This window comes from Alligator mississippiensis, chromosome 12, assembly GCF_030867095.1.
Source record: "Alligator mississippiensis isolate rAllMis1 chromosome 12, rAllMis1, whole genome shotgun sequence".
NCBI classification, from domain to species: domain Eukaryota; kingdom Metazoa; phylum Chordata; order Crocodylia; family Alligatoridae; genus Alligator; species Alligator mississippiensis.
This window is the reverse complement of record NC_081835.1, coordinates 13,318,062-13,344,506: the sequence shown is the minus strand read 5'-3', so window position 1 is coordinate 13,344,506 and position 26,445 is coordinate 13,318,062. Positions and strand designations below refer to the sequence as shown.

Here is a 26,445-nt window from a genome sequence, read left to right as displayed (position 1 = left end):
GCACACAGTGTTCATCATGTGACTTCTAGGGTGTTTTTTTAAACTGCTACAGCATTTTATTCTGTGTTCTCTATCTGATTTCCTAATGCAAACTATGAAAATATCTAACAGGGGCACTTGCAAAACCTGCAGGCTGAAACATATTATTAATATTTGCCTAGCCAATGTGATGTATTATTTTTATTCTTCTTTTAATTATGATAACAGGTTAGCAGGATCTTTCTGGGTATTTAAAGCTGACATAAATTTAATTTTGTCCTCTTTCAGTAAACATACTAAGAGTTAGTTTCTCCACATTTCTAAAAAGCAACTTATAAATCTAGCAATATTCTCCTTACTGTAGCTGCCTGAACATTCAGTGGTGTTATGAAATATTAATTCATCTTCAGTTCCCAAAGAATAAGTTATACTCTCACTAGACATGCTGTACATGATGCCTCTTCACATGAAGAACTCATTTGAAAAAAGGCACGATTTATTTGATTTTGTAGGATTTCTGTCTCTTAATCACCACAAGAAACTCATCAAGAAGGGAACTGAATTAATAAGAGAAAGGTAGGGTGCTTGATAAATGTGACTATCTAAGGTGTTTCTTTATGACTCAGTTCAGAGTCACTGCAGTTCTGACAAGGACCTGCAGAGTTCATGGAAAAAGCATCCCTCATTTTTTCAGGTCATCGGGAAAGAATACCATCACTGCACTGTGAGATTAATATTCAGAATCTCACTGCATCGGGTTTTTTCTGCTCTCAAGATTGTAAGACAATATTGGAATTCATACTGAGCTCCTACTACAAATTCACAGTCTCTACTCATTAAAAGATTGCTTGAGCTCTTGCTTCATGAATGTCATGATCTTTGTAGGGGATGAAAGAAAAAAACTGAAGCAAGCAAAGGGAAGATGATTTTGTCTGCATGGTTAAAAGTACATCTATTTGCACCCCTGCTATACAAATCAGGATCAGAAGATCATAGATGTAAGGTGCATGAGAAGGCATTTCTTCCATTTATAATAAAGAAACAGGAATCATGTTACACTATTCTCTGTTTTCATTATGAACCTCATTACAGAAATGAGAGTGTGAGACTTAATGAGATATAAGCCAAATGGTAGCATTTAGCTAGTGACCCTCACAGGAGCAGTATAGAACTAAACTTCTCTAGGAAGAAGCCCCAGGACAAACTAAGCAACCTAGGCTGTATCTGTCTTTGGATAGGGTCGCCCAACTGCCTCTTTCCTACCATCTTTGGGATGTCAAACCACAAGAGGCATGCCTGGGCATCACTCCCCAAGCACAGGAAAACACCGTGCCACCTGTGAATGGGTTCCACACACCTTCTCTTTGATTTCCTCATTCCTGTGCACTTGTCATAATCTTGCTTCAACATACTTATTTGGTGAAGTGCAATAATGTGTGCGACATTCCCCACTCCTAAATCACAGCGTGGACTGAACGTGGTGACAGCAATTCTGACTACTCACCCTACCACTCGTGGCTCCTTGAGGCTGAGCAACTGAGGTTGGGTCACACGAATGACAAAACAAATGTACAGCTCAAGCCATCCATCGCTTTTGCAGCTCAGACCCTTATGGTCTTAAAGGGGTACGTTTTACAAGGAATGGGACATTACTTATGGGAAGACAGAGTTCCCAAAATCCCTTCTGCAAAACCTGGGCCCACCCTGCTATGGACGTGCCTGTGATTGCTTTCGACTCTGGTGAAAGAATGTTTTAGATTACTGCACTTTTAACACACCTGCAATATTGTATATGAGGCAGAGGCTCAATGTGGAAAGGGAACAGAGCCCCCAGAATCTCACCAGAGCCATGGCACAGTGACAATAACAGGAAACTTTGCAGCTCTGTGTGAAAACACATCTAAATAGTTCTTTGCGAATACAACAAGGGAAAAGTAAACTCTCATAAGGATAATACATCTTAAAGGAAACTTATTTGTGCTCTCTCTGTGCCCGTCCCTCCTCAGCAATATTGTCTAGGGCTAAGCATATGTAGCTAAGCAATAACTGATGCAAATTTGTCTAAAAATTCCAAAATGCACTTTATCTTCTACATCTCTCTGTCAAATGCAAAGCAACAGCAGTTTCTTTGGGCCCCACGCTGCTTATGAGCTGACCGTTACAAAGGAAGAAAACAACACCATGTGGTTTATGTGACCAATTGTAATAAGAGGGAAAAATAATCTTGCAAAATATCAGTCCGGTAAATTCTGGACAGGAAATTGAGGACACTGTAATCTAGTTGTGAGCGTGCTATGAGCAGGAAATGAGGCAAAATTCACTAAATAGTTTAGTTCCTGCTAGTTATTAAAATGATTGAATGGGCATTCAACCTCTCTACTTTCCAAGAACCTCCCTGTCACCTTTGGAGAAGAACATGAATCATCTGCTAAATGCCAGATTAGTAAATGCACATAAATATTGTGTTTCTTTTATTATTATAGTGCTTTATCTTAGTAAGTTTCTATTCTCTTTCCAAAATCAGTAAGATAAAATTTTATTCCCGAGGTTACTAGTTCAGCAATATTTTGCCTCTAACAATAGCTAGCAAAGGAGGTGGGGCCAGGAGGGGGAGGAGGTGGGGTATCTCCTATAATATACTTTACTAGTTGTGCAATGCTTTACTTGAGAGAGAAAAAAAATCCCTTTCTGTTACCTAAGGTGTTCAAGTCAGATCATGAGGTCCAGGATTTTTTTCCTCATCTGAATGTTACAGCCCATTTGTGTCTCCTCTGCATGTATCTATTAGTCTGCAAACTGCTATAGAAAGGGAAGGCAATTAGCATTTTCAAATACTTAGGGGTGCCTGTACACGTTTGGGAAGGCTGCTCTGACATGCTGTAATTACGGTGCGTTGGAGCAGACTCAGCAAATCAAGTCTGCTGGACTGTGCTAATTAGCACGCACCAGCCAGCCTCCGCGCCTTGTGTATCAGCATCCTGGCACTTCATAACAGTGGCGGGGGCACTTCAACTAAAACTCTTTCGACAAGCTTTAGTTAAAGCACCCCCGTCACCATTTTGCATCATGGGGATGCTAATACACAAGATACTGTGGGCGCTTTAATTAGAGGGGCTCTCGGACCCACTCTAATTAAAGCTTCCCCTCCACCCCCATGACCCCTGGAGCACATGTAAAAATGCCTAATGTTAATCACCTCCATCCATATTTAGACAACTAAACCAGACCCCAACCCAGCAAAGGTTAACACCAGAGTTAATATGCATTACAAATGCCTTCTCTGTGCATAGAGCTATTATAGCCCTCAATTATGTGGGTTTTGCTCTTTTCTCAAGTTCTCACAGCGTGTGCATTTATATATGAGGGCCCTGGGTTCAATATCCCATGTGTTGTCCAATAAAAGACTGTCACAAAAGCACTCAGGCGCATGCAAAATATAAAGAATCTGTGTAATGTCACTGGAGTTAATAAAGTCTGATTTTCAAAGATGCAGAAACTCTGCATTTATGTAACAATGAGAGTGGTGCCTCCTGTTTGACTCTTCCGGACATCACTGCCTAGTGAGCCCTATATGTGTATTTAGATGTGTGACTTTGGATTCCTAGATTTGACAATGTGAGGCTGGGTCTCAGGCTTGCAGAGTGCTGAGACAGAGCATTTAAAAAGCTCCTGTTACAGATATTAACAGAGTTTATGAGGAGGAAATAATAGCAGATTGCTTGTAAGGCTAACTTCTGTGAGTGTTTAGCTGTTATGGCTCTGGGGCTGGTCCCACATGAATCTCCCCCATGTATGTTAATGAAGCAAATAAACTTTCAATAAAATTCACAGGGATGAGGAAATCCTGCTATAGCATCTCAGCCAAATTCACACAATCTTGAAGGGGGAAGCATAAATGAAAGCCCTTTGCCATACACTATCAGCAAGCGGCAATATTAAAGCTGTCACACCCAGACTTCGGACTAATGAAGATCACTTTTATTTGGTGGCTGAAGCCCAAATGGCTGTGGAGATGTAAACTAACATCATCTCATCTTCAGATATAGCTGTCAAACTGTTTGTGCTTATGCGCTATGGACCTTCTGGAGGACTGGAGCAATTTTTACCCTAGGACTTTCTGCTTAGTAAGCCCAAGTCACTAGCTTTGAAACCTGCAAATAAGCCTGACCCTTTGACTGGCTGTCTCATCCTTGTGCATGTGACAAGCAGGCTAGATCCCGTATACGGAGTCTCGCTTTGTTTTTTTTCCAACTAGGGGAAATTAAATAGATAAACGGTTGTATTTTAAAAGATGCTGAAAACCTACATATAACACATCTACATATTTTATATATATATATATATAAAAAGGGTGATGGGCTGAAAAATTACTTGATAAATGCCAAATTCAAACTGAATTATATATAGATCTATTTATCTATCTAATTAAGTTTGAATTTGGCATTTGTCAAGTAATTTTTCAGCCCATCACCCATTTTTGCCAATAAGAGCAAATCTTGGGCTTATGAAAACAATTTAGTGGCTTCATATTAATTCCCACATGTGCCCACCTGAAAACGGTTACACCACATCAATCCCAATAAAAAAACCCAGGCTTAGTCAGACAAAATGCTGTAAGTCTGAAATTATATCATTTTTCTCTGCTTCAAGCAAAGCAACACAAAATCTTCAAGCAGATGTTAAACAGGAACTACATAAAAATGGCAACTCCGCTCATTCAGGAATCTAGGGAAACTACATGTATAGTCTAGACACAAAATAAATTCCCAACTTTTATGTGGCCCGGGAGCTCTGGGACAGTGTCTCTCTTTGCACTCACCGTTGAAGTTAACACTACGTATGTACTTCAGCAGCTTCTTGCCTCCTGCTTGCTCCATCTCCGGACAAACTCCTGGGTAATCAGGACAAAGATCCTTGTTCATATGATGGAGGGCATGAGCCATGGCATACACAGCATCAATCACAAACTGAACTTTCCCCTCTTGCTCATAATGGGAGTCCTTTCCAATTCTCTCCTGCCCTGCACAGGAAAACAAACAGACACACATGCACAAACACACACACACAAAGAGAAGGATGGTGAGGTACAGAATTCTCCTGGTACCAAATACAAGCCTATCCACTTTGAGCAGTCTTAAAGAAATGAAGGTATTCAGTCGGTACAGTGCAGTTTGGGGCGTTTTTTTGTTCTGTTTTCTTCTCTTTTGTTAAGATCATGGCTGCAGTATTCTTTCTTTTAATTATTTTATAATCAAATGGAAAAAAAATATATTCTCAGTTCTTGAAACTGTAACCTTGAACTTTAAACCTTTCATATTTTTGGCACAAAAACCACAGAGGCAAACCTTATTCATAAGCACATAAACTATAACCACTGGGAACCATCTCCAAAGAGACAAACAGTATCGTCTGCACCACAAATAAGTCTCTGACTGAAGAAAGTTTTTTTTTTTTTCAACAAAGCACAGCTGGTATTATAAAGTTGGATGTGACATACTGCCTTTCAAATCTCAGTCTCTAATTGAAAGGCACAGGCAGACTGAAGAAGAATCATTGCTGATACAACCTAAAGGATGCTCAGGAGAATTCACTTATATGCCGACTGTTAATGTCCTCTGAGGCAGCAAAGTATGCTTACATTAATGATGAACCCCTCTTTTCCTCCTCTTGTAGGGAGTAAAGGGTCCTTCATATGCCATCAAAATATTTTTGCAAAATAAGGCCTTAGCATAAGGATTCCAAAACAGTGCAGTCTATTGCTCTCACTAAAATACTACCAAGGCGGGGGGGAGGAGGAGAGACGGACGGGGGACCAGTCATGTTAAAAAAAATTATTACTTCTAATGTTTAATTATTTATTATATGTATTATACTAACATTAAAACAGAGACCTCCCTTTAGCATGTTAGGTGCTGCATACATTCTGCCCCAGACAACTTGCACTTCAAATGGGCAAGGAAGAAATAAGCCAAGGGAGGTACAGGGAACTGAGGCAGAGATACATTTTAAGGTCTATTTATACTGCATCTGTGACACCCAAAACTCACCTCCCAGAGTAGATGTGTACCCACTTGTTCCCACTCTACAAATAACAGAAATGAGGCAGTGAAGCTGCCCTGAGGATACTTTCAACTGGCACTCTCAAGAACACTGTTTCCAAGTGAGATCGAGCATGATGGTAGAAGATACCCTCAGGGGGCATGTCCCCATATGCAGGGGTATGCATTTTCCGTAGCACAAATAGCAGCAGTACATATTTGTGTTGCTCCTTTGTGCCCTAGGGCACACGCTTCCATGCACACTCTGGCACATACCTAATTGTCCTGGGTGGGGTAGGGGAGGCTGGGACCAACAACTGTGCTGGACCCAGCAGCCTTAACTGGGAGCCTCCTGGGGCAGCAGTGGCACCAATCTGACTGCACAGAGCCTGGCAAATGGGTTGGTCTAATAAAAGATAACAAATTCACCCAAGGAACCTTGTCTGTAGGTATATGTACACACACACACACACACACACACACACACATATACACATACATACACCCCCCCCCCCCCAAACACACACACACAAATATGATATATAAGGGACAGTGTTGTCTGTGGGGGAAGAAAACAGTATTATGTTCCAAGTCTCTTGGGTTTTATTTCCAGATCTTTCAAGTCTAACTTTTTGTTTAATATTGGGCAAGCAACACCTGCAGGATTCAATGTGTCCAGCTGCAAAATGTGTGATTATACTCACCTATCTCACCAGGGCTTTGTGAAACATAATTACTGGTTGTTAAGTGTTCCAAGATGCTTCGTAGGAAGCTATAGAAGTCCAGTGTATTTTTAACAGCTGGAACATCGCAAGCCACTTATTCAGTTATCTACTAGACAAAACCTTTTTTTCAACCTTAGGTCATTCAGCAGCCTTAAATGGTCCTGATCATGGAAAGAGCTCAGTGAAACCAGATCCCAGCAACAATTCTCACAATAACCTGAAAACTAATAATTTAGGATTGGGGCTTAAGAGAAGAAAATACTAATTCTATCATCTTCAATTTGAAAGAGGCACTAATGGTGAAGCCATTCAGCAATTGTGCTTAAATCCACTGATACCAAGAGGAAAAAAAAATCACCCTGGTAATAAGTTTTGGTGAGAAGAATGAGTTCCCCATTTGTACGTTTCTGCTCAAATCACATTCTTACGTATTCACTTGTTACATTAACTATATACTGGAACCATACAGGGTTAGTGAAGCAGTTTTTACCACAATAGAGCCATTTTCTTGGCTTTGGACTCCAGATAATTCGAGCTACTGAGGCAGCTCTAATCAAGCAGGAACGATATGTTCTTGTCATTCTCCTATTCAGTGCTCATCTTTTCTATTAAGTCTGTAAGTTCTTGGGACAGGAACTCTCAAACATTGTATTTGCCCAGCATCTGATACACCTGGGACCCCTTTTTTGATTGGCTGACAAGTACCACAACAATACTAGTAACCTATCATTAATTTCAGATTCACAGGTTTGTAGAAATCAATATATCCAGGCAAAATCCTTTTGTTTTCCTCACTTCTGTACAGGCAGCAGGGGGTGAGGGAAACACTGAAAGGCTAACATGTGACATTACTTAAACATCAATTATGTTCACAGCCAATCCATAGTTTAAAGACAAGAACAATGAATAAATAAATAGGTAGAGGACTGCGAATGAAAAGATCATGAATAAACACAATGAAGAAGATCACAAAGGGAGCCCTTGTATATCTAGCAAATTATTTGCAGTGACCTATTCACTCAGCTTTTTCTGTGACCAACAAATATGCATTTCCTCCACATACACTTTCAGTTATGTGGAATTTGTTTTACTTGTTGCTTCACTAAGTGCTAAACAGCAAAGCTCCAATCCATCCAATCTGGATAGCACGATTTAAGAAATTCTCTGGCACAAAAGCTCAGTTACAATTCAGAACTGAACTAGCAACACCAAATTCCTTGCAAATAATTCAGCAGGGTAAAATGGGTTCCAGGTTTTGAAGATTTACCTACTGTCCTTTTATATCACTCCACTCTCCTTTCATTGATTACAGACCATATTACATTTTCAGACACCAAGGAGGAAAATGCTTTTAAGTGCCCTTAGCTGAGCTACATAACCAAATTAGTAATGCAATGGAAAGGGATGCCAAGGGAAGCAATCTTAGAATTGAAACTCTGAACACAAACAATACTGATTAAACATATTGAGTGCTAGAAGCATATGTGACCAATACAGAGGAGGGGGGGAAAAAATCTTTAGCAGCTAAGATATTAGTGGAAGAAGACAGAGCAAAAATCCATGAAACAAAGCTGCACTAACAATGTGAAGATCTGAAAATAATAAAATACAATCAATAATAAAATATGTTTCAGAAAACCTGGTGGAACTTTTTGAATACTTATGTATCCCATATGGTCCAAACTTATAGAGCTACTGATACATAACAGCATGTGCATCACTGCGTGTGCAGCTTTTGCATACAAAATTTTATAGTAAATGACCTTTAAAATGTAGCTGCTGTACATTTTGATCCACATATATATGGTTTAGGCATGAGAGAGAGAAACACAGCTTGAAAAGATTTGCACTTTTTTGTTAGTAACGAAGCACAACTTAGAAAAGACCCCATTGTTCACAACAGCATGGTCAAGACTTTTATTTAGTCCCTAAAATTCAAGGTCTGTACTACAGGAACAAATACAGACTGAAAAAAAAATACAGTAAAAATACAGAAAGAAGTACAAGATGAGCGCATCTATATGTTGCCATATGGAGATGTTGTTGCGGCACCTTTGGAAGTACTAAAGCACGGCGCAGTATAGGTGGTCACTGTGCTGTATGTGTGGCGCACAGTTAAATTTCGCCACTACGTCACTCTAGCTGTGCGCTATACCTGGGGAGTGCGCCACTACGGTGACATTGCTGGCGCTCATGTGTACAGACACATGACTGCTGCGTCAACACAGCGCACCATACGACGATGTAGGGTGACGTACAGGCACACCCAATGAATATTTTTTATACGGCTAAATGGCCATTTGAAATGTTCAGCTTTCAAAAGCCACAGTGACCTTATCATGTAGTCTAACATGTTATGTTACTTAATGTAACACAGGTAACTTATACATAAATGATACCGCTATGTGTTCAAACTGCTTGTTCAAATGGAAACTTCGCTCCAACTGGAAAAAATCTCGCAAGTTCATGAAGAATTTTTTAGTGATGCAGTAGCAAAAGTACAAACACCTGTGGTTGCTTTTGTTTTATTAATGCTTTAGGCTTAAAACCACAACAAAATATATCATACTTTTTTTAACGAAAGAGCCTATATAATTAGTGCCAATTGGTGCCATTCTTGGCGCTATAGGCATGTAAGAAAAAGTCTGAAGGAACAGGGAGCCTGAAATACTCTGCCCCTCATACAGCCAGTCCCCCTACTTCTAGGTTAGCACTTGAAGGAAACAAGAATGCTTGCATTAGTGGCTGGAAAACTACCTTCAAATACTCACAACACTTCCCAGATAATGTTCATAAATATTACAAGTTATAATAATGTTACTACTTAGAAAGTTTGGGGCAGCCCTGCAATTTTTTTCAAATTGTATTTGTTGTTGTTTTGTTGTCTTGTCTTATTGCCAGTAATAACTGAGGCACAGAAACAAAGGTAGAAAATATCTTCCATTTTTGTATCAAAAGTGTATACAATTATGAGGAAATACTTTTCGTATTTTAAAGTCATTTATACAATTTCACATGTTCATTTCTCATTCGAGGATAGTTTCCACTTTGAAATGAAAAAAAGCTCATTCTTTTTTGCTTATAAAAAGCCCTGGATGATGCTGACTGCTACCTCAGATAAAAATGTTATTGGAAGATGTTACTGGTGCTCCTTCCATATTGAAGGCTCTTAGTCTCATGGCACAATTCCAAGGAAAAATTTCAAATTCTCAGAGAGAAAAAAAATTAACATCTAATTGCTGTTAGTAGACAATATTTATTGCCCCCAGTGCTGCGTGCTGTCATTTAACTTTTGCAGTGAAACAAACAAAAATAACTAAAATTAAATAAAATAGCACAGGCCAGTAAGTGGAAGTCCAGCTCAAATACTTAGTGATAGTCAAAAGAGTGATGGCAAAACCTAATGAGCTGAAAAGAGCAAAGAGGTATTGAAAGCTAAGTAAATAGGACAATTAAGAAGGGATATTGATAAAAAAAAAAAGACACAGCCAACATATTCCTAAGCTTGTATTTATTTGAATTTTTCTGTATCTAGAAGGATAAATTCAAAATGATCAAAGCAGAAGCTGACCAAACACTTATGCCACATTTTTACATATGGCCATGTAGAAGATCTGGTTTTAAAAACATTGTTTAAAAAAAAAAAATAGAATTTAGGAAAAAGATGACACATTGAAGACCATGAGATTGAATGCCTACAGATATTTATACAACTTTTACTCTACAGTGAATTAAAGAGCATTGTTGATGATTATGAAATAGGATCTCAACCAGACCTCTGTAGCTAAAGGTTGCTGGCTGTAACAAGATGCTATATAAAGTTGAAAGTGGAGAAAATGAGTTGAAATCTTCAGAATTAAAGTCCATCACAGACAACACAAAAACTGAAAGCTATGTTCAGAGATCCACACATGGAAACTATTAAAATTCTACCAAGGAAACTCTTGGGTAAATTAGCTTATTAACGAGGGAGCAAAAGGGTTACTTTGAAATTATCTTTAACACGTATTCTTCAAATAAAAATTGTTCCGGACTAAACGCTGTGTTTTTCTAGTTTACCCTCAGCCCTATGTCCAGCATCAAGTTTACAGATTCTCTCCTTTCTTATACCCCTTATACAAGAGGGCTAAGCAAAAGTAGTTAAGCAAAAGTTTCCTCCTGCTTCCTAAAGTAAATTTGCAATACATGTTTTGCAAATACTATTGTTAAATGCACTCAGAAAAAAACAAAAGGTATTAGAGTATTTACAAATACCTATTACCTTATTGAAACTTCAACATCTCACAGGACGTGCCCACATGAAATGCCGACTGCACAGTTGTTACTGCACAGTCATTAAGTACTTGCGTGCACAAGTACTAAACGACTGCGCCCTAACGCGCAGTAGCATCCCCGAATGTCTTTTTGGTGATGCTGACTGCGCAGTAGCTCATTACTACTGCGCTTCATGCCATGTGACGTTACTGTGCTTAATAACGAGCTTTTGAGCAGCAGTAAGGAGGTAGTGTGCAGTCAGCGTCTCTTGTAGACGTGGCCACAGGTTGGTAAATACTCTGATGAGTAGTCTTCTTGAATTCAAAACTAAAAAGTATTATGACGCGCCTGGAGAATCTCAGAAGAATGAAGCTGAGAACCAAGGGATGAGCTCAAAGAAAGCAACACAGCTCTCCAGCTGCCAGACTATGAAAATACCGACAGAATTAAATAGAAGTCCAACTTCCACCATGATATTGAATCTGTTGTTTTTTCTATCACATGCCTGATTTGGGTTTTGTTTCCCCTCCCCCTGACCTGATTTAGAGACCTTTCTGTGGTCATGTACCATTATTTCCTTTGCTGATGCAACAGCTGATGGTTCAGACATACGCACAAAACATGGCTGGAAGAGAATGCAGTCTTGTGTTTTGGGATTTTAAATGGAGTATCTAAGTAAAGCAGGAGAAGCAGGAAACACAATAGCAATTTTGGGATCAAGAATATGACTCACTTTCTAAAACTGCTTCTGCAAGCGTTGACAAAATGTTTAATCTCACCTCCCCTTAAGGTCTCAGGTGCTCACCACTATGCTACCTATGAAAAGAGTAGGAAGGATGTGATTCTCCTATCAGTTTCATGCTGATTAGCATGCAAGGCACGAGTATAATAAACCTGGAACAGAAGAGGGGAAAGGAAAACAGTGCACTGGGAATGCAAAGAGATAGAAGGTCTCTTGTATGAACAGCTCCAGAGATTGTAGAAATGGAGCAGTGGTTTAAGGGCTGTCGATCTTTTTTGTCTTCATAATAGCAACATACCATGTCTTCCATAAAAGATTAAATGATTACATGATTTCTAAGCCTTCTCTTTCTCAAGCCTGCTTTCTCAGTTTCAAATTTTTCTTATCTAATCTTTGGTTAATCCTGATCATCATGCACTTCGGTGGGACACAACATGCAGCAATATAATACAGGATACCATTTTTATGGTAGACACTTTTTTGTCTGCTGGATAAATATCAAAACCTTATTTCGCTTTTGCTTCAACTAGATTAATTTGGGACAATCTTGAGGGAGATTTAATTAATTTCTAAAGGGAACATCCAACAATAAGACTTAAAAAATAGTCAGATAATAGTAAGGTTATTGAAAAATGTATTAGCGATTATTAAAAGTTACTTAATTAAAAATTGCAGAACAATTATGATACTAAATAGTCATAGCTTCTGTAAACAAGCATTCAATAGTTTAAGTGCTGATAGAAACAGCACTTAAACTACTGAATGCTTGTTTACCGAAGCTAAATGCATTCTCTACATAGGTTTGTCAGTCCAGCAAACTGGTATTTTGGTAACATATCATATCTAAACGCTTTAGAAAGGTGAAGGAATGAGGTTGGATAATTTATTTCTTTGTGTTTTTAGTTGAATACATTCATTTTTGAAATGCTATGAAGAGACTGAAGAGTAAATACTGCAGATTAATTAGTTCAAAATACAAGCCTCTTTGCAATATCATCCACATAACAACATAGGATCCCATAACAAAACTGCATAATAGAACTCACATGCCAAGATAATTTAAAATAAAAAGGGCCTACAAACTTGACATGGAAAGCCCTCATTTCACCTACCTGGAAAAGCTGAGGTGAACAGGCAAACTTTCAAATTACACTTGAAAGTCAACAAATGTCTTCACACCAAAGGAGGCAATTTCAATATAATGTGTGCTGCTTTCTGAATTGGAATAGGGATAGCAGTTTCAGCTGGGGCAGTAATATAACTCAGGGAAATGGAGAAAGAATAGCTTACCAAAGTCTACTCCCCCAAATTTGTGGCTTAATTATAAAAACTGAATAAGCATCTCCTCTAATTTGTTCTGCAGGCAACCTTCAACATCAGACTATATCTCCATGCTACTCTGACTCTAATAAGTAGAAAGAACTTCATATTCTGAGACAAATTTGGGAATCACAATTATTGTTAGTTGCATGCATGCCTTTTCGAGTGCTGAGTTTGTTCGTTAATAGACAGAGGAAACGTACAGTATCTGAAACAATAAACATCAAGAATCTAAGTCTCCTCTAACATTGGCATAAATCATGAATAATTCTATTGAAATAAATGGAAAACTGTTACAGACAGGCTCTAACTTTGCCTAATCAGATTAACTATCTCTAACCAGGCCCAAAGAACCCAGCTCAAACTCAGCTTTAGAATATATTCATCACTAGAATGGCAAAAAAATGACCTGTGCTATAACAGACCTTCACAGATCACTAATAGGGTTCAAAATTAAGAGAATATAAAGACTATTATGGGATCAGCAGCACTGATTCTCTTTGGAACTACATTATTCTGTAATATGGTCATAAAGATGCTTCTGAGTGTCACTGTATATCATCATCTTTAACTTACATCCTCTGGGTCAAACTCACCTCCCTACACCATAAGACAATGAAAGTGGACACCTCGCGGCTCTGTGTGCAGACTAACAATGCAAGAGAATGGAATCTCGTATGCCCCACAAACTCAATGCTGCAGAAAGGTAAAAAAACCTCAAAGCGGTTGTAGATCTGAGGTGGGTGAAAACACAAGGGCCACCTATACACATGCTCAGGGGTGTGGGGGGCGGGGGGCGTTAATTAGAGAGGTTCCCAGACAGCCGCTCTAATTAAAAAAAAAACTCACTGTCATGTGTAGTAAGCCTCTGTGCACTTCATAATGGCCGCGGGACGTTTTATCTAAAGCTCGTTCAATGAGGTTTAGATAAAGCACCCCCCTGCAGCCATTTTAAAACACACAGGGGCTTAATACACATGACAGTGAGGCAATTCTGGAGTTTGATTTAGAATGTGAAGAAGCACGTCTATAGGCACTCAAAGTCTCCTTCATGAAGCACAGATTGTTACCAGCCTTTGCTCAAGCCTCTGATCTGGTGTGGCATGCACAAAGCTATGCTGACATGAGCTCTGAAGGAGGTTTGACTTCAGTTCTTTGGGCCATAATTTTTTTCAGTTATGATTAAACTGCATCGCATCAACTTCTGCTCATAGTCACATGCATAATAATTATAAATAGGAAAACCAGCTTACATACTTGCTCACAGTGACAGCCCATGGAATATCCAATGCATCCTGTAAAAACACTGGTAGAAGCCAAAAAGTGTCATAACCACTTTCATAGATTCACAGATGTTAGGGTCGGAAGGGACCTCAATAGATCATCGAGTATGACCCCCTGCATAAGCAGGAAAGAGTGCTGGGTCTAGATGACCCCAGCTAGATGCTCATCTAACCTCCTCTTGAAGACCCCCAGGGTAGGGGAGAGCACCACCTCCCTTGGGAGCCCGTTCCAGACCTTGGCCACTCTAACTGTGAAGAAGTTCCTCCTAATGTCCAATCTAAATCTGCTCTCTGCTAGCTTGTGGCCATTGTTTCTTGTAACCCCCGGGGGCGCCTTGGTGAATAAATACTCACCAATTCTCTTCTGTGCCCCCGTGATGAACTTATAGGCAGCCACAAGGTCGCCTCTCAACCTTCTTTTGAGGAGGCTGAAAAGATCCAGTTTCTCTAGTCTCTCCTCGTAGGGCTTGGTCTGCAGGCCCTTAACCATATGAGTGGCCCTTCTCTGGACCCTCTCCAGGTTATCTGCATCCCTCTTGAATTGCGGCGCGCAGAATTCCACGCAGTACTCCAACTGTGGTCTGACCAGCGGCCAATAGAGGGGAAGTATCACCTCCTTGGACCTATTTGTCATGCATCTGCTGATGCACGATAAAGTGCCATTGGCTTTTTTGATGGCTTCGTCACACTGCCGACTCACGTTCATCTTGAAGTCCACTAGGACTCCAAGATCCCTTTCCACTTCCATGCCACCCAGCAGGTCATTCCCTAGGCTGTAGGTGTGCTGGACTTTCTTCCTCCGTAGGTGCAGCACTTTGCATTTCTCCTTGTTGAACTGCATCCTGTTGTTTTCTGCCCACTTGTCCAACCTATCCAGGTCTGCCTGCAGCTGTTCCCTGCCCTCCGGCGTGTCCACTTCTCCCCATAGCTTTGTGTCATCTGCAAACTTGGACAGAGTACATTTCACTCCCTCGTCCAAGTCACTGATGAAGACATTAAAGAGTATCGGTCCAAGGACCAAGCCCTGCGGGACCCCACTGCCCACACCCTTCCAGGTCGAAACTGACCCATCAACTTTGACTCTCTGGGTGCGACCCTCCAGCCAATTCGCCACCCACCGGACTGTGTAGTCATCCAAGTCACAGCCTCTTAACTTGTTCACCAGTATGGGGTGGGATACCGTATCGAAGGCCTTCCTGAAGTCTAAGTATACAACATCCACCCCTCCTCCTGTGTCCAGGCGTTTCGTAACCTGGTCATAAAAAGAAACTAGATTGGTCAGACACGATCTGCGTGCCACGAACCCATGCTGATTTCCCCTCAGCATAATTTGTCCTGCCGGGCTCTCACAAATGTGAGCCTTGATAATTTTTTCAAAGACTTTGCCAAGGATGGAGGTGAGACTGACTGGCCTATAGTTGCCCGGGTCCTCTTTCCTCCCCTTTTTGAAAATGGGGACCATGTTAGCCCTTTTCCAGTACTCCAGGACTTGGCCCGTGCGCCACGAGCGTTCAAATATTCCCACCAGTGGCTCTGCAATGATGTCGGCCAGTGCCTTCAGCACCCTCGGATGGAGCTCATCCGGGCCTGCCGACTTAAAGGCATCCAGTTCTTCCAAATGACTCTGCACCATTTCAGGGTCTACGCATGGAAGTCTGGCGCCTTGCTGCTGCCTCTCTACAACCCCAGTGAGAGACTTGTCGTGCCCCTCACTTAGGAACACTGAGGCAAAGAACTCATTGAGTTCTAACAACCAACTTTATTGTTGGTTGTTAATGGACTCAATGGATGTGTTGACATGTTTATTAATGCACAGTAGTTACTGCATATTTAGTTTAGTACTTGCTTAATGAGTAGGTCTATGGTCAGGGGCAGTGCAACGGGCAGCAGGAAGGCAACCACCAGGACCAGGATGGGGTCCAGCATCTGGCAGTCTTCCTTCATAGATTCTACTGCCCTGGCCACAAGCATACCCTGCTCTCACAAGGCTTCAACATGGTCCCGCTCCAGGGACAAGAATGCACCCCAAATTCCCTCTCCACCTGGTCTCGCGCATCCTCATGGGCAATGTTTTCCACCTGCCACATGTCCTGGTGGGTGATGTCCTCTGCGTGCAACGTGTCCCAGCACGTTATGTCCTCCACCCGCCACATCTGTGCATCTCCAAGCCAGTCCTCTGCAGCCATCACCAGCTGGTCCAGGAGGAGGGCCCAGTCCTGGGTTCACCTTCTGCAGAGATGGCTCATCTGCAGGGCCCCAGCCATGGGTGGTGGTGACCCTGAGGCCACATCCTGGCTGCCAGCTAGAGCCTCTCCCTGAATGCAACTGCAGGGCCTGCAGAGCTATGAGAAAGAAGATGTTTGTGAGTTTGCAACATTTCTGAGATAAGATGCTCTGTACCAGGGCCCCATGCACTTCTCGGTCTCAGATCGGGGGTTGTGTGTGCACAGGTGCCCAGGGACCATGGTAAGTTGGCCAGGCAGGCCTGGGTCCACAAAACCACCAGCCAAGCCCCCCATTCCTGCTCACTCCTCAGGGGTCAGTGGGCTGCTGGCCACAGGCAGCCTGCCTCTCCCACCTGCTTCCCATACTGAGCCAAGCCAGGCTCCTGGAAGCACCTACTGCCACAGCTCTAGACCCCACTCCCCCACCTTGTCCTCCTGCAGGCCAGCCTGTCTCCCATACTGTTGCCAAGCCCACAGCACTTGGGCTCAGGAGGCATGGGGCTCCTGGATGACTAGGACATGGAGCTGCCTGTGCCCCCACTCCTTATAGGGGACCTCTCCAGGGAGGCGCCCCTGGGCCAGCCACCCACCCTCTGCCCCCCCACAGCCACTCTGCATGCCGAGCATGCCCTTGCTGCATGTGTCCTGGGTGTAGCATTAGCAGCTGTTTTTGTGGACTAAGGGTTGCCTGACTCACTACACCCTACTGCTGCTGATGGCCATTGTGCCCTTGCCACACCTCTGCATCTGGCATGGGATCTTGAGTTTCAATGGTGCAGAGGGTAAGCCTGTGATGCCCCACAAGCACTGCCACCATCTGGGGAGCTACCTGTGGCTGCATTACACATCCCTGCCCCTCTGCAGCCAAGGAGGACATCACTACAGGCATCGATGTGTTAATTGGCATGCAAGGTCCATACCCACCTAGTTGCAGGGACACAGTCTGCTCAATAAAGTTTTGAACCGTCTCCCGCTTCCCTGTGTGCTGTGGAGGAGGAATCCACGGGCCAGGGGACTGTGGCCAGGCCAGATGGGGAGAGGGGGCAAGTCCAGGGCCTGGAGTTAGGGGCCAGGGTGGGGAGGGCCCTCCTGCCTCCCCCAGTGCAGGGCTTACCATGTGGGTAGGGCTGATTTGCCTGATGGCTCCAGTTCGTCCTGGTTGGCGGTGATGGTGTGTGGCTCCCAGCAGACTTGTCAGGCAGTAGGGCATGGTGTATGGATGCCTAGGCAGCTCCCCCCGCCCCAGGAAGGAGCTGGTGCTCCTGGTGGCCAGCAGTGACATGGCTAGCCATGGCTCATGGCTGGGGCTGGAGTCAACCAGTTGTCAGGACAGATGCTGGCCCAAGCTGTCTGAGCAGCTGGTGGAAGGCTGAGGGTGTGGAGTTCGGTAGAATGGGTTGCTGGTGTCCCGAGGGGCCCTCCCTTGGTGAAACATCACTGCGGGTGCCAGGCTGGAGCGGGGACTTAGGCAGGCCACCTGTGCTGCACTACATAGCATGGCTGTGGCTCAGGTCGCAAGGCAGGAGGATGTCATTTAGCTGCTGCATACATGGCATGGACTTAGAGGCACTCTCTGATAGATGGTTGTGGTTGGTGATTGTAACCAGCTGTGCCCGCAAGGCCTTGACCTTTATGTGACACTGCCTCACCAACTGGTTGTGCCCACACTCCACATGTGGCCTGACGGCCCCTCATACACATGCACATTGGTGTGCCTGCCCCATGCAAACTGCCACTGCACCTCTGCCTCACCCCACAACACCATGATGTCACGAATCTCTTCCATGGACCAGCTGGGGCCCCAGGTGGTGGTGTGTAGCATGGGTGATGACACCATTGGGCCTCCCGCACCGGTTCTCTGGGCTTCTTCATGGCTGTCCCTGCGCTGCTGGGACTGGACAGCTGCCTGCAGTGTCCAGTATAGGAGCATGGCATGGGACTAGGAGCCATGCTGCGAAGTGATGCCTGCAGGGTTCAGGCAGGCTGCTGGGTGTTGGCTGTGGGCAGCTCAAGTTGGCCCTGTTGGCTAGGAGCTGCCTGCAGCTGGGCCTGGGTGCTGGCAGGGCTGGCAACAGCCTGCAGCAACCTGTAGGCCTGGGGAGTATGGCCCTAGCAGCTATGCAGCACTGCAGTACCAGGCAGTAGCACCAGGATGCAGGCATGTTGCCACAGGTGGCCTGCAGCCTGTGCATGGGGAGCAGTGGCCAACAGTCACCTTAGGCTCCTTGCTTTTTTGCCTCAGGGCTCAAAATGCCTACAGACTTTTAGGGGCCTGAGGCTAGGGCAAGAGAGGCTGCCAGCCCCAGGGCCCTGGGGTGAGTTTAGGCTGGCCCCCTAGTGGCAGGGCTGACTGGAAGCAAATTTGCTACCAGTTGGTGCCTACACTTGCATTATTGCACAGTAACTACTCACAAGCAAATTTGCTAATTACATTTGCATTAGCAAATTTACTCTTGAGTACTGAAGTTTACTGCACAGTAAATGTGTGCACATGTAGATGTGCATGCTTACTGTGCAGTAGACTATGTTACTGCTCAGTAAAACATTTTGTGTACATGCACCCACAGCTACATTACATGCATGTACAACACAGAAAAAAAGAATACACTGAAGCGTGCTTTTGCTTTTAGCAGGACATTTGTCTGGAATTCAGCAATATAAGCAACGCTACAAGCTGCATTTTAGAAAGATGATGAAGTTGATGACGACAGGAAGTTTATGTTAAAAATGGAATTTTTAAGGTTGGTTACATTTTGAGTGCATCAACCTTGAGAGTGTTCTTTTAGGAATTCTGGACAAATATTTTGTCTAAAAGAGGTTTATTTTCTAAAATAAATTGTCATAGATCATTAATCTATTATATAGGCTAATGTACGTGGATATTATAAAGGGAATATTTTGTTTAGAAACAGTTGCACATAGTCAGTCAACTTGCAAACCAAAGTGTTCTGTGTTTGTAATCCATTTGCCTTTGACTAGTCCATATCAAATTCTTTTCCAGAAAAAAAAAGACTTTTCATTTTCCTGCGGATTAATATAGACAGATTAGACCTCAGTGAGATAGCAACAAAATAAGGTACAAAGCAATCTTGTTTCCACACCACAGAATTAAAGCCCAATGTTCTTGGGTCCTACTTTCAGTTCTACCACTGACTTGTAGTACAGCCAAGTGGATGACATCTAAAATTTCAGAGATGCATTAAAAACAAGTCAGTGGCATCTGCACCCCTCGGGGGGTGGTTTATCTAATAAAGGGCTATAATTATATTTACCTATATCACAGAACTATCACAGTAAATGGGTGAAAGTGTAAATGATGGTGATTTGTACATTGTTAAACAGTATTATTATTAGTAAACAAAAGAAGAAAAATAAATTAAGAAATATCACATTTCTAGTGTATACTTATTTGAAAATGAAATTTACACAGAGAAGGAATTAGTAGTATCAATGGAAAGAATCATTTTTTCTTTTTAAAAATATGATTGTATTTTTAGCTTACTTGGTTATTTCAAAAACCTCTTTGAAAGTTTATTTTTCTATTTTTTCCTATTTGAAGCTACCAATTCAGTTACTTTTTTATGAGAGAGTTTTGCAACAATAACATGTTGCTTATCTGTTCTTATAATTAACAAATAGTTCCAGTACAAATTTGGGCACTGGCTGTCATAAAGCACACTTCTTAAGAAGTCAGTGGATAGAACCTGAGACTCTAAATAAATTTAATGAGGTCTTATATGTAGAATGGATATCCTATTTTAATGATTACTAGTTTGGAAGTAAATTCAAAATTGGACATTAAGAACTCTACAGATTTATACAAATGCACAGTATTATGACAGTTCTAATGCAGATCAAATCTTGCCATAATGTAGCCTTTTTACTGATTAGTTAAGTTTTTATCCCAAAATAGTATACTTTAGCAAGGACTATTCAGACAATTGACTCTAGATCAAAAGAATTATTCAAACAGAAAAACAACACAAAAAAACTGAAATGGCTGACTGCAAGTAAAACCCAGAAATACATACATAGTCATATACTAACTAAGAAGTGCAACACCTTACACAGCATCCTCAACTATCAACAACTGTATAATTAGAATGACAGCAGGGAGAGGGAGAGTTGCTATTAATAAAGTTATGCAACACTTCACACTGTAAAACCCTGTTTTCAGGTGCTTTTAACTTAATGGAAGTTTAGCCATTTGGACTGAAACATTCTGTATTTGGTACCTGCCTCCAGCTAAAACTTTCTAGAGAATTTCAGCCAAGCAAATCAACTATTTGCAAGAATGCAACTGGGAACAGATGTTTTTGTTCCTACTAAAACTCTTAGGGTATGTCCAGATGAGTGCAGTCAAGCGCACAGTCTGGTGTTCTCCACGCTGCAAGGGTGCACTGCCCAAGAATGCGCTGTGCCAGATTTATTTCTGCAGGTTTTTTTAACCTCTGGATATCCAGGGGAAAAAAAAAAGTGGAAAAAAAACTGGAGCAACGCATGCTGTTGAAAAGTCAAGTGGGCCCGCCCAGAGCCATGCTCCGCTGATGGCCAGGCTCCGCATGGCAGAATCACTGTGGCTGCCAGCCCCAGGAGGTCCCCAGGATCCCAGGTAAGGCTACTGGAGCCACCAGAGTGCTGGCCCCAACCTCACCTACCCCACACAGGGTAACTTGCCATGTGCCAAAGTGCACCTGGCATGGGAATTCCCCAGGTACAAGAAGTGGCGGCGCAGGGAATCAAATGTCCACGTACATCTGAATGCACCCTTAGTGACTTTTTCTTTGGAAAGTTCCAGGGACCCTATGCCTTGCAAATGAAAGTAGGACACATCAACATGAAAGGAGGGACCAGGCCTGGATAGATAAGGGAAATGGCACTGGAACAAGGAATCAGGTTAAAGAAGAAATAAGATAGAAGGGCATAAGGGCATAAAGTTAGGAAGAGTGGACAGAAGAATTTATGTTCTATATTCCTAGAAAGGGTCTGGAATGAAGCAAAAAATCCCATGTCTCACACTTCCCCTGTTATAAGGAAATCACTGCAATCCCCTCTGAGGAAGTTGTCTCATCCTTCAGTAGTGCTGTTTTCAGTAGTAGGCACAAAACTGTTATTGCCGTAAGTTCCTCCATTAGCTTCAGTGATGGATCTAAAGCTTTCAACCCTACCGATGAACTATGTGACTGTTATATGATCCGACGTAATGGATGGAGTTCTTGTCTTTCTGGGTTTTTTTTTTAAAACCAACTAGACGTTACATGCACACAAAAGCCTACATTAAAGAATATTATTGGGCTTGCCAAGTGAAGCACTGCACTGTCAGCAATATCAGATTGAAGGCTGTATCGCCTTTTTCTTTGCTTTTACTCTACATCACTTATTTCATTTATGCAGCATGATACTGACTTTACTTGGAGGATGACATTCAAATTTTCCCCAAGGGCTTCTTTCTCATTTGGTGTATGGCATAAGCCTGTTCTGAAGATGGAGCTGGGTCATGTGGTAAAGGAATCAGTTACCTGGAGGAAACCACTTCATTTGTTGCAGAACTTGGAACTAGTGAAGACAAAAAACAACCCAGAAAAAGAAATAATGCCCCTTAGCTAAATCCAGTTGAATGCTGTTTAGGGTGCCCACAGACATACAGGGAGGCTGCTCTGACCTCCTGTAATTATAGTGTGTCAGAGCAAACTCAATCAAGTCTGCTGGCAGTGGTGATGTTTAGGAATTGCATGTGCACCCCCTGAGACCACCGGTGCATCCTGACTGGCCCCTGCAAGCGCCAGCTGATCGCTGCAGCCACTCCCAGAAGTGGCCACAGCGATTGGCTGTTGTGGGATCGGGCAGTGAGATCGGCTACTGGGGGACCCCCTCCCCACAGCTGACAGGACTGGTCTCAGGTGGGGCACGTGGGCCCCTGCAAGGTGGCACCAGTTACCCATGTCTGCTGCAGCATGCTAATAAGCACTCCTCCAGCAGCCTCTGTGTCTCATGCATCAGCATCCCTATGGGCCGAAGCAAACACTGTTGGGAAGAAACCAAATCCAGGTGCACCTGGACAAGTTAGAGAAGTGGACAGAGAACAATAGGATGCAGTTCAACAAGGACAAGTGCAAGGTGCTGCACCTATGGAGAGGGAATCACCAGCACACCTATAGGCTGGGGGATAACCTTCTCAGCAGCACAGCAGCAGAAAGAGATCTTGGAGTCATTGTTGACTCCAAGATGAATACGAGTCATCAATGTGATAAAGTAATTAGCAAAGCTAACTGCACTTTGTCACGCATTAGTAGGTGCATCATGAACAGGTCCAGGGAGGTGATGCTGCCCTTCTATGCGGCACTGGTCAGGCCACAGCTGGAGTACTACAACCAATTCTGGGTGCCACAATTCAAGAAGGATGTGGACAACCTTAAGAGGGTTCAGAGGAGGGCCACTCGTATGATTAGAGGCCTGCAGGGCTACAGGGAAGTCCTTATGAGGAAAGGCTGAGGGACCTGGACCTTTTCAGCCTCTGCAAGAGAAGGCTGAGGGGGGATCTTGTGGCAGTATACAAATTCACCAGGGGGGACAGCAGGGAACAGGAGATGCTCTCTTTACCAGAGCACCCCTTGCAATAACCAAAAACAGTGGCCACAAGCTGAAGGACAGTAGATTTAGGCTGGATATCAGAAAGAACTTCTTTATGGTTATAGTTGCTGGAATCTGCAATGGGCTTCCAAGGGAGGTGGTGCTCTCCCCTACCTTGGGGGTCTTTAACAGAAGGCTGGATAGGCATCTGGCTGGGGTCATCTGACTCCAGCACTCTTTCCTGCCACTGGCAGGGGTTGGACTCGATGATCCATTGAGGTCCCTTCCGACCCTAGCATCTATGAATCCCTGCACTTCAAAATGGCCGTCGGGGTACTTTAACTAAAGCACATTCAATGACTTTAAAGTGCTCCCACCGCCATTTTGAAATGTGGGGACAGATACACAAGATGCTGTGGGTGCTTTAATTAAAGTGGCTCCGTTAAAGTGCTCCCCACTCCCTCCCCTGCAGAGCACGTGTAAGAATGCCTTTAGAGACTGAGATCCTCTTCTTATGTGATACTCTACATCACTTAAAATCACTTAAATCAAACTTCTTGGAGACAGGTCACTCATCATGGGTTCTCATTTTCTGTTTACCCATTTTCTTATCTTGGGATTATATTTGCAAAAGTGCTAAATGCTCCCAGTTATACTACAAGTCAAGTAAGAGGAAGCCTTAGGCTTTCTGAACAACCAGGCCCTCAAAAAGGTAGTTAAGATTAGTTGATTTTAAAGAATAAATTTACCTGTACCTCACTTCTTCTTTGGTAAATAGGGATATTCCTCTCCCCTTACCAGATAGGGTTCTTGTGGAGATAAATTCATTAATATTTGTGAATAAATGAAATAGAAAGATACTAAGCTACAAAGAAAAGCCCAGAGGGGAAAAGTCTGTTTTCAGAGCAGGGATTAAATAAAATGTACTATAAAGCTCAGGGTGCAACACTGAATGACAAAGAATGAATCAAAATGGCTATTTGCTAGTACTATGAATCCCGTGCACCAAACACGACATTAAACCTGTGGTATTAAAATTGCATCTAATCATGCAATTAAAGATGGTATCATAATGCAGACACAAAGTAGATGAATTCAAGCTGCTGAAGCAGCTCTGGTGTTTCCTAACTTTTGAACGTTTCACTTGTAAAATTAATAATGTTCTTTTAGTTTGCATATATGTGTGTGTGATTACTAATAATATTACTTGATATTACTGTAAGCTCTTTGAGGAAGTAATCTTTTGTATGGATGTACAGCACCCAATACAATAACACCATGTCCATCACTGGGGATCCCTCTCACTACTGTAACAAACAAGCCCCGAGGAGTTTATAATCAAAGCTCTGATCTCACTATCAGATTCAGGTTGTCCCTAGCATGAAGCAAAATGCAGAATCTAGCCCTAGAAGACAAAAACACAACAGGGAGAATAAGCTAGGAAGCCAGGGGAGGAATAACTTATGGTAGACTAGTTATTTCTCTCTTTCAGGATACAAGATGTAATTGAGAAATAAATATCACACCCTGGTCTGCCCTTTAACCTCACTTGACACTTGCAGAGAAACCAAATGAAACAGATGTCATTCTTTCACTCTGTGCAGTGAAATATTATGTGCTGTATTCTCACTCTACCAACCCAAAATGCAGACACACAGAGCTTCACTTCAGAGTCTGGATAAGAAAAAGCAAACAACAATCTTTATAGAAAGTTCTAGCCAAAAGCTTTCTTGCTCCCTTTAAAATCATCAATCACAGAACACATACTGGGGCAAAATCTGCCCTGAGATATGCACATGTAACTCCTGCTGTGTTCAGTGGAACTTCTGAAAGTGCATCCAAGCAGAGAATTTGACCCATTATGAATAATTCTTCAAATTGTACACAGGAACCATAATCAACAACCTCAGCTCAGCACTATATTAACTGTTTCTTGACGCAAAGATCTCCACTGATCAGTATAATTCTGTTTACGCAGCAGTTTTTAAAGACAATATAATCATAAGCCTTCCAGTAGAATACGCTGGATAGTGGATATGCCTATCAGATAAGCTTATAAAAGAGCTTTCATTGTAATACCATCATTTAAAATGTTTTTATTTTGTGAATCGGTTCTACATCCTTTTTTATTTTTATATGCTTCAGATGATTTTTTATATCAAAAGTATGAGCTAAAGGAGTTCAGTTGTTTTCTGTGACAAATTAATGGGGGGAAAAAAAAATTATACCATCTCCACTCTGTGGGGTACTTTATGATTTGGAATGGAACTAGTGACATAGTCTCGTCCCAGAGAAAAATCAGTGTTGAAATGATCTACCAATGCAACTAAAAATAATGCACCACAAAGTTCTTTTTCCTTTACTCCAATCTATAGCCTACTGAAGTCAATGGGAGATTTTCCACTGATTGGAATAGGCTTTGGAACAGCTCTTGAATATGCACATTGAGCTTCACTAGCAAGTCAACACAATCATTGTCACTGACTTCTAATGAATCATGTGGTTCACAACCAGGAGCTTTATCATTACCTCTCTTTCAGTGGTGTGGGGGAAACAACTGATGTACAGGAATACATAATGACTTGCCACATGGATAATTTGAAACTGGATTAAAAAAAAAAATCTCAACTATATTTTGGCCAAACCTTTAGGTTATTTGACATTTCACTGCAGAGAGCATGAAATAAAATTTAGCTCTTTGGCTGTCCTTCAATGAGCCATTGAGACAATCTAAATTTAGCTCTTCAAGGCTTCAGACAAATCTTCAAATTCTTATTTTACGTGCAGCGGGTGTGTCTACACAAGACACTACAGCACAGGAGCAACGAGAAAGTGCATGGTAGCTCATTGCTATCACACAGTAGGACTGCCGGGCACTAACTGCAATGACACTACTGCATAGTACTAACGAGCTACTGACCAATAGCTTGTTGCTACTGTGCAGTAGCATCAGGAAAAAAACGTGTGGCAATGGTACTGCGCAGTGACACCAGTTACTGCGCAGTACAGTTATGCAAGGACTAAATGACTGCGGAATAACGACTGTGTAGTCCACTACAAGTGTAGATGTGGCCAGCGATAATAATTTTTCCCACATTTATAAATCACAGCTATAGAGACAAAGATATTTGCTTCACTTCACAACTGACACACAGAAAACTGACCGACTAGTATGATGCTTATTTTTTGTGTGACCTTGGACTAGTCTCTCCAACCTTTTTTCCCCCCACCTAAAGATATAGGGAAGGGGGAGGGATATTACATGATTCTAGATTATTTGAAAAACTGTATGTGATCACATACCAAGTA

The 26,445-nt window shown here is 42.3% G+C and overlaps 1 protein-coding gene across 3 annotated transcripts in view; it reads right to left on the bottom strand.

Annotated features, from left to right (window-relative positions):
* The window catches only part of GRM7 (glutamate metabotropic receptor 7), a 558,095-nt gene that overhangs the window by 179,079 nt on the left and 352,571 nt on the right, over positions 1–26,445 (bottom strand). For all 3 annotated transcript variants that reach the window (XM_059716000.1, XM_019499726.2, XM_014604538.3), the window contains exon 6: positions 4,799–4,999. In XM_059716000.1, the coding sequence (XP_059571983.1) occupies positions 4,799–4,999 (201 nt within the window). The remainder of the gene's footprint in view (positions 1–4,798; positions 5,000–26,445) is intronic.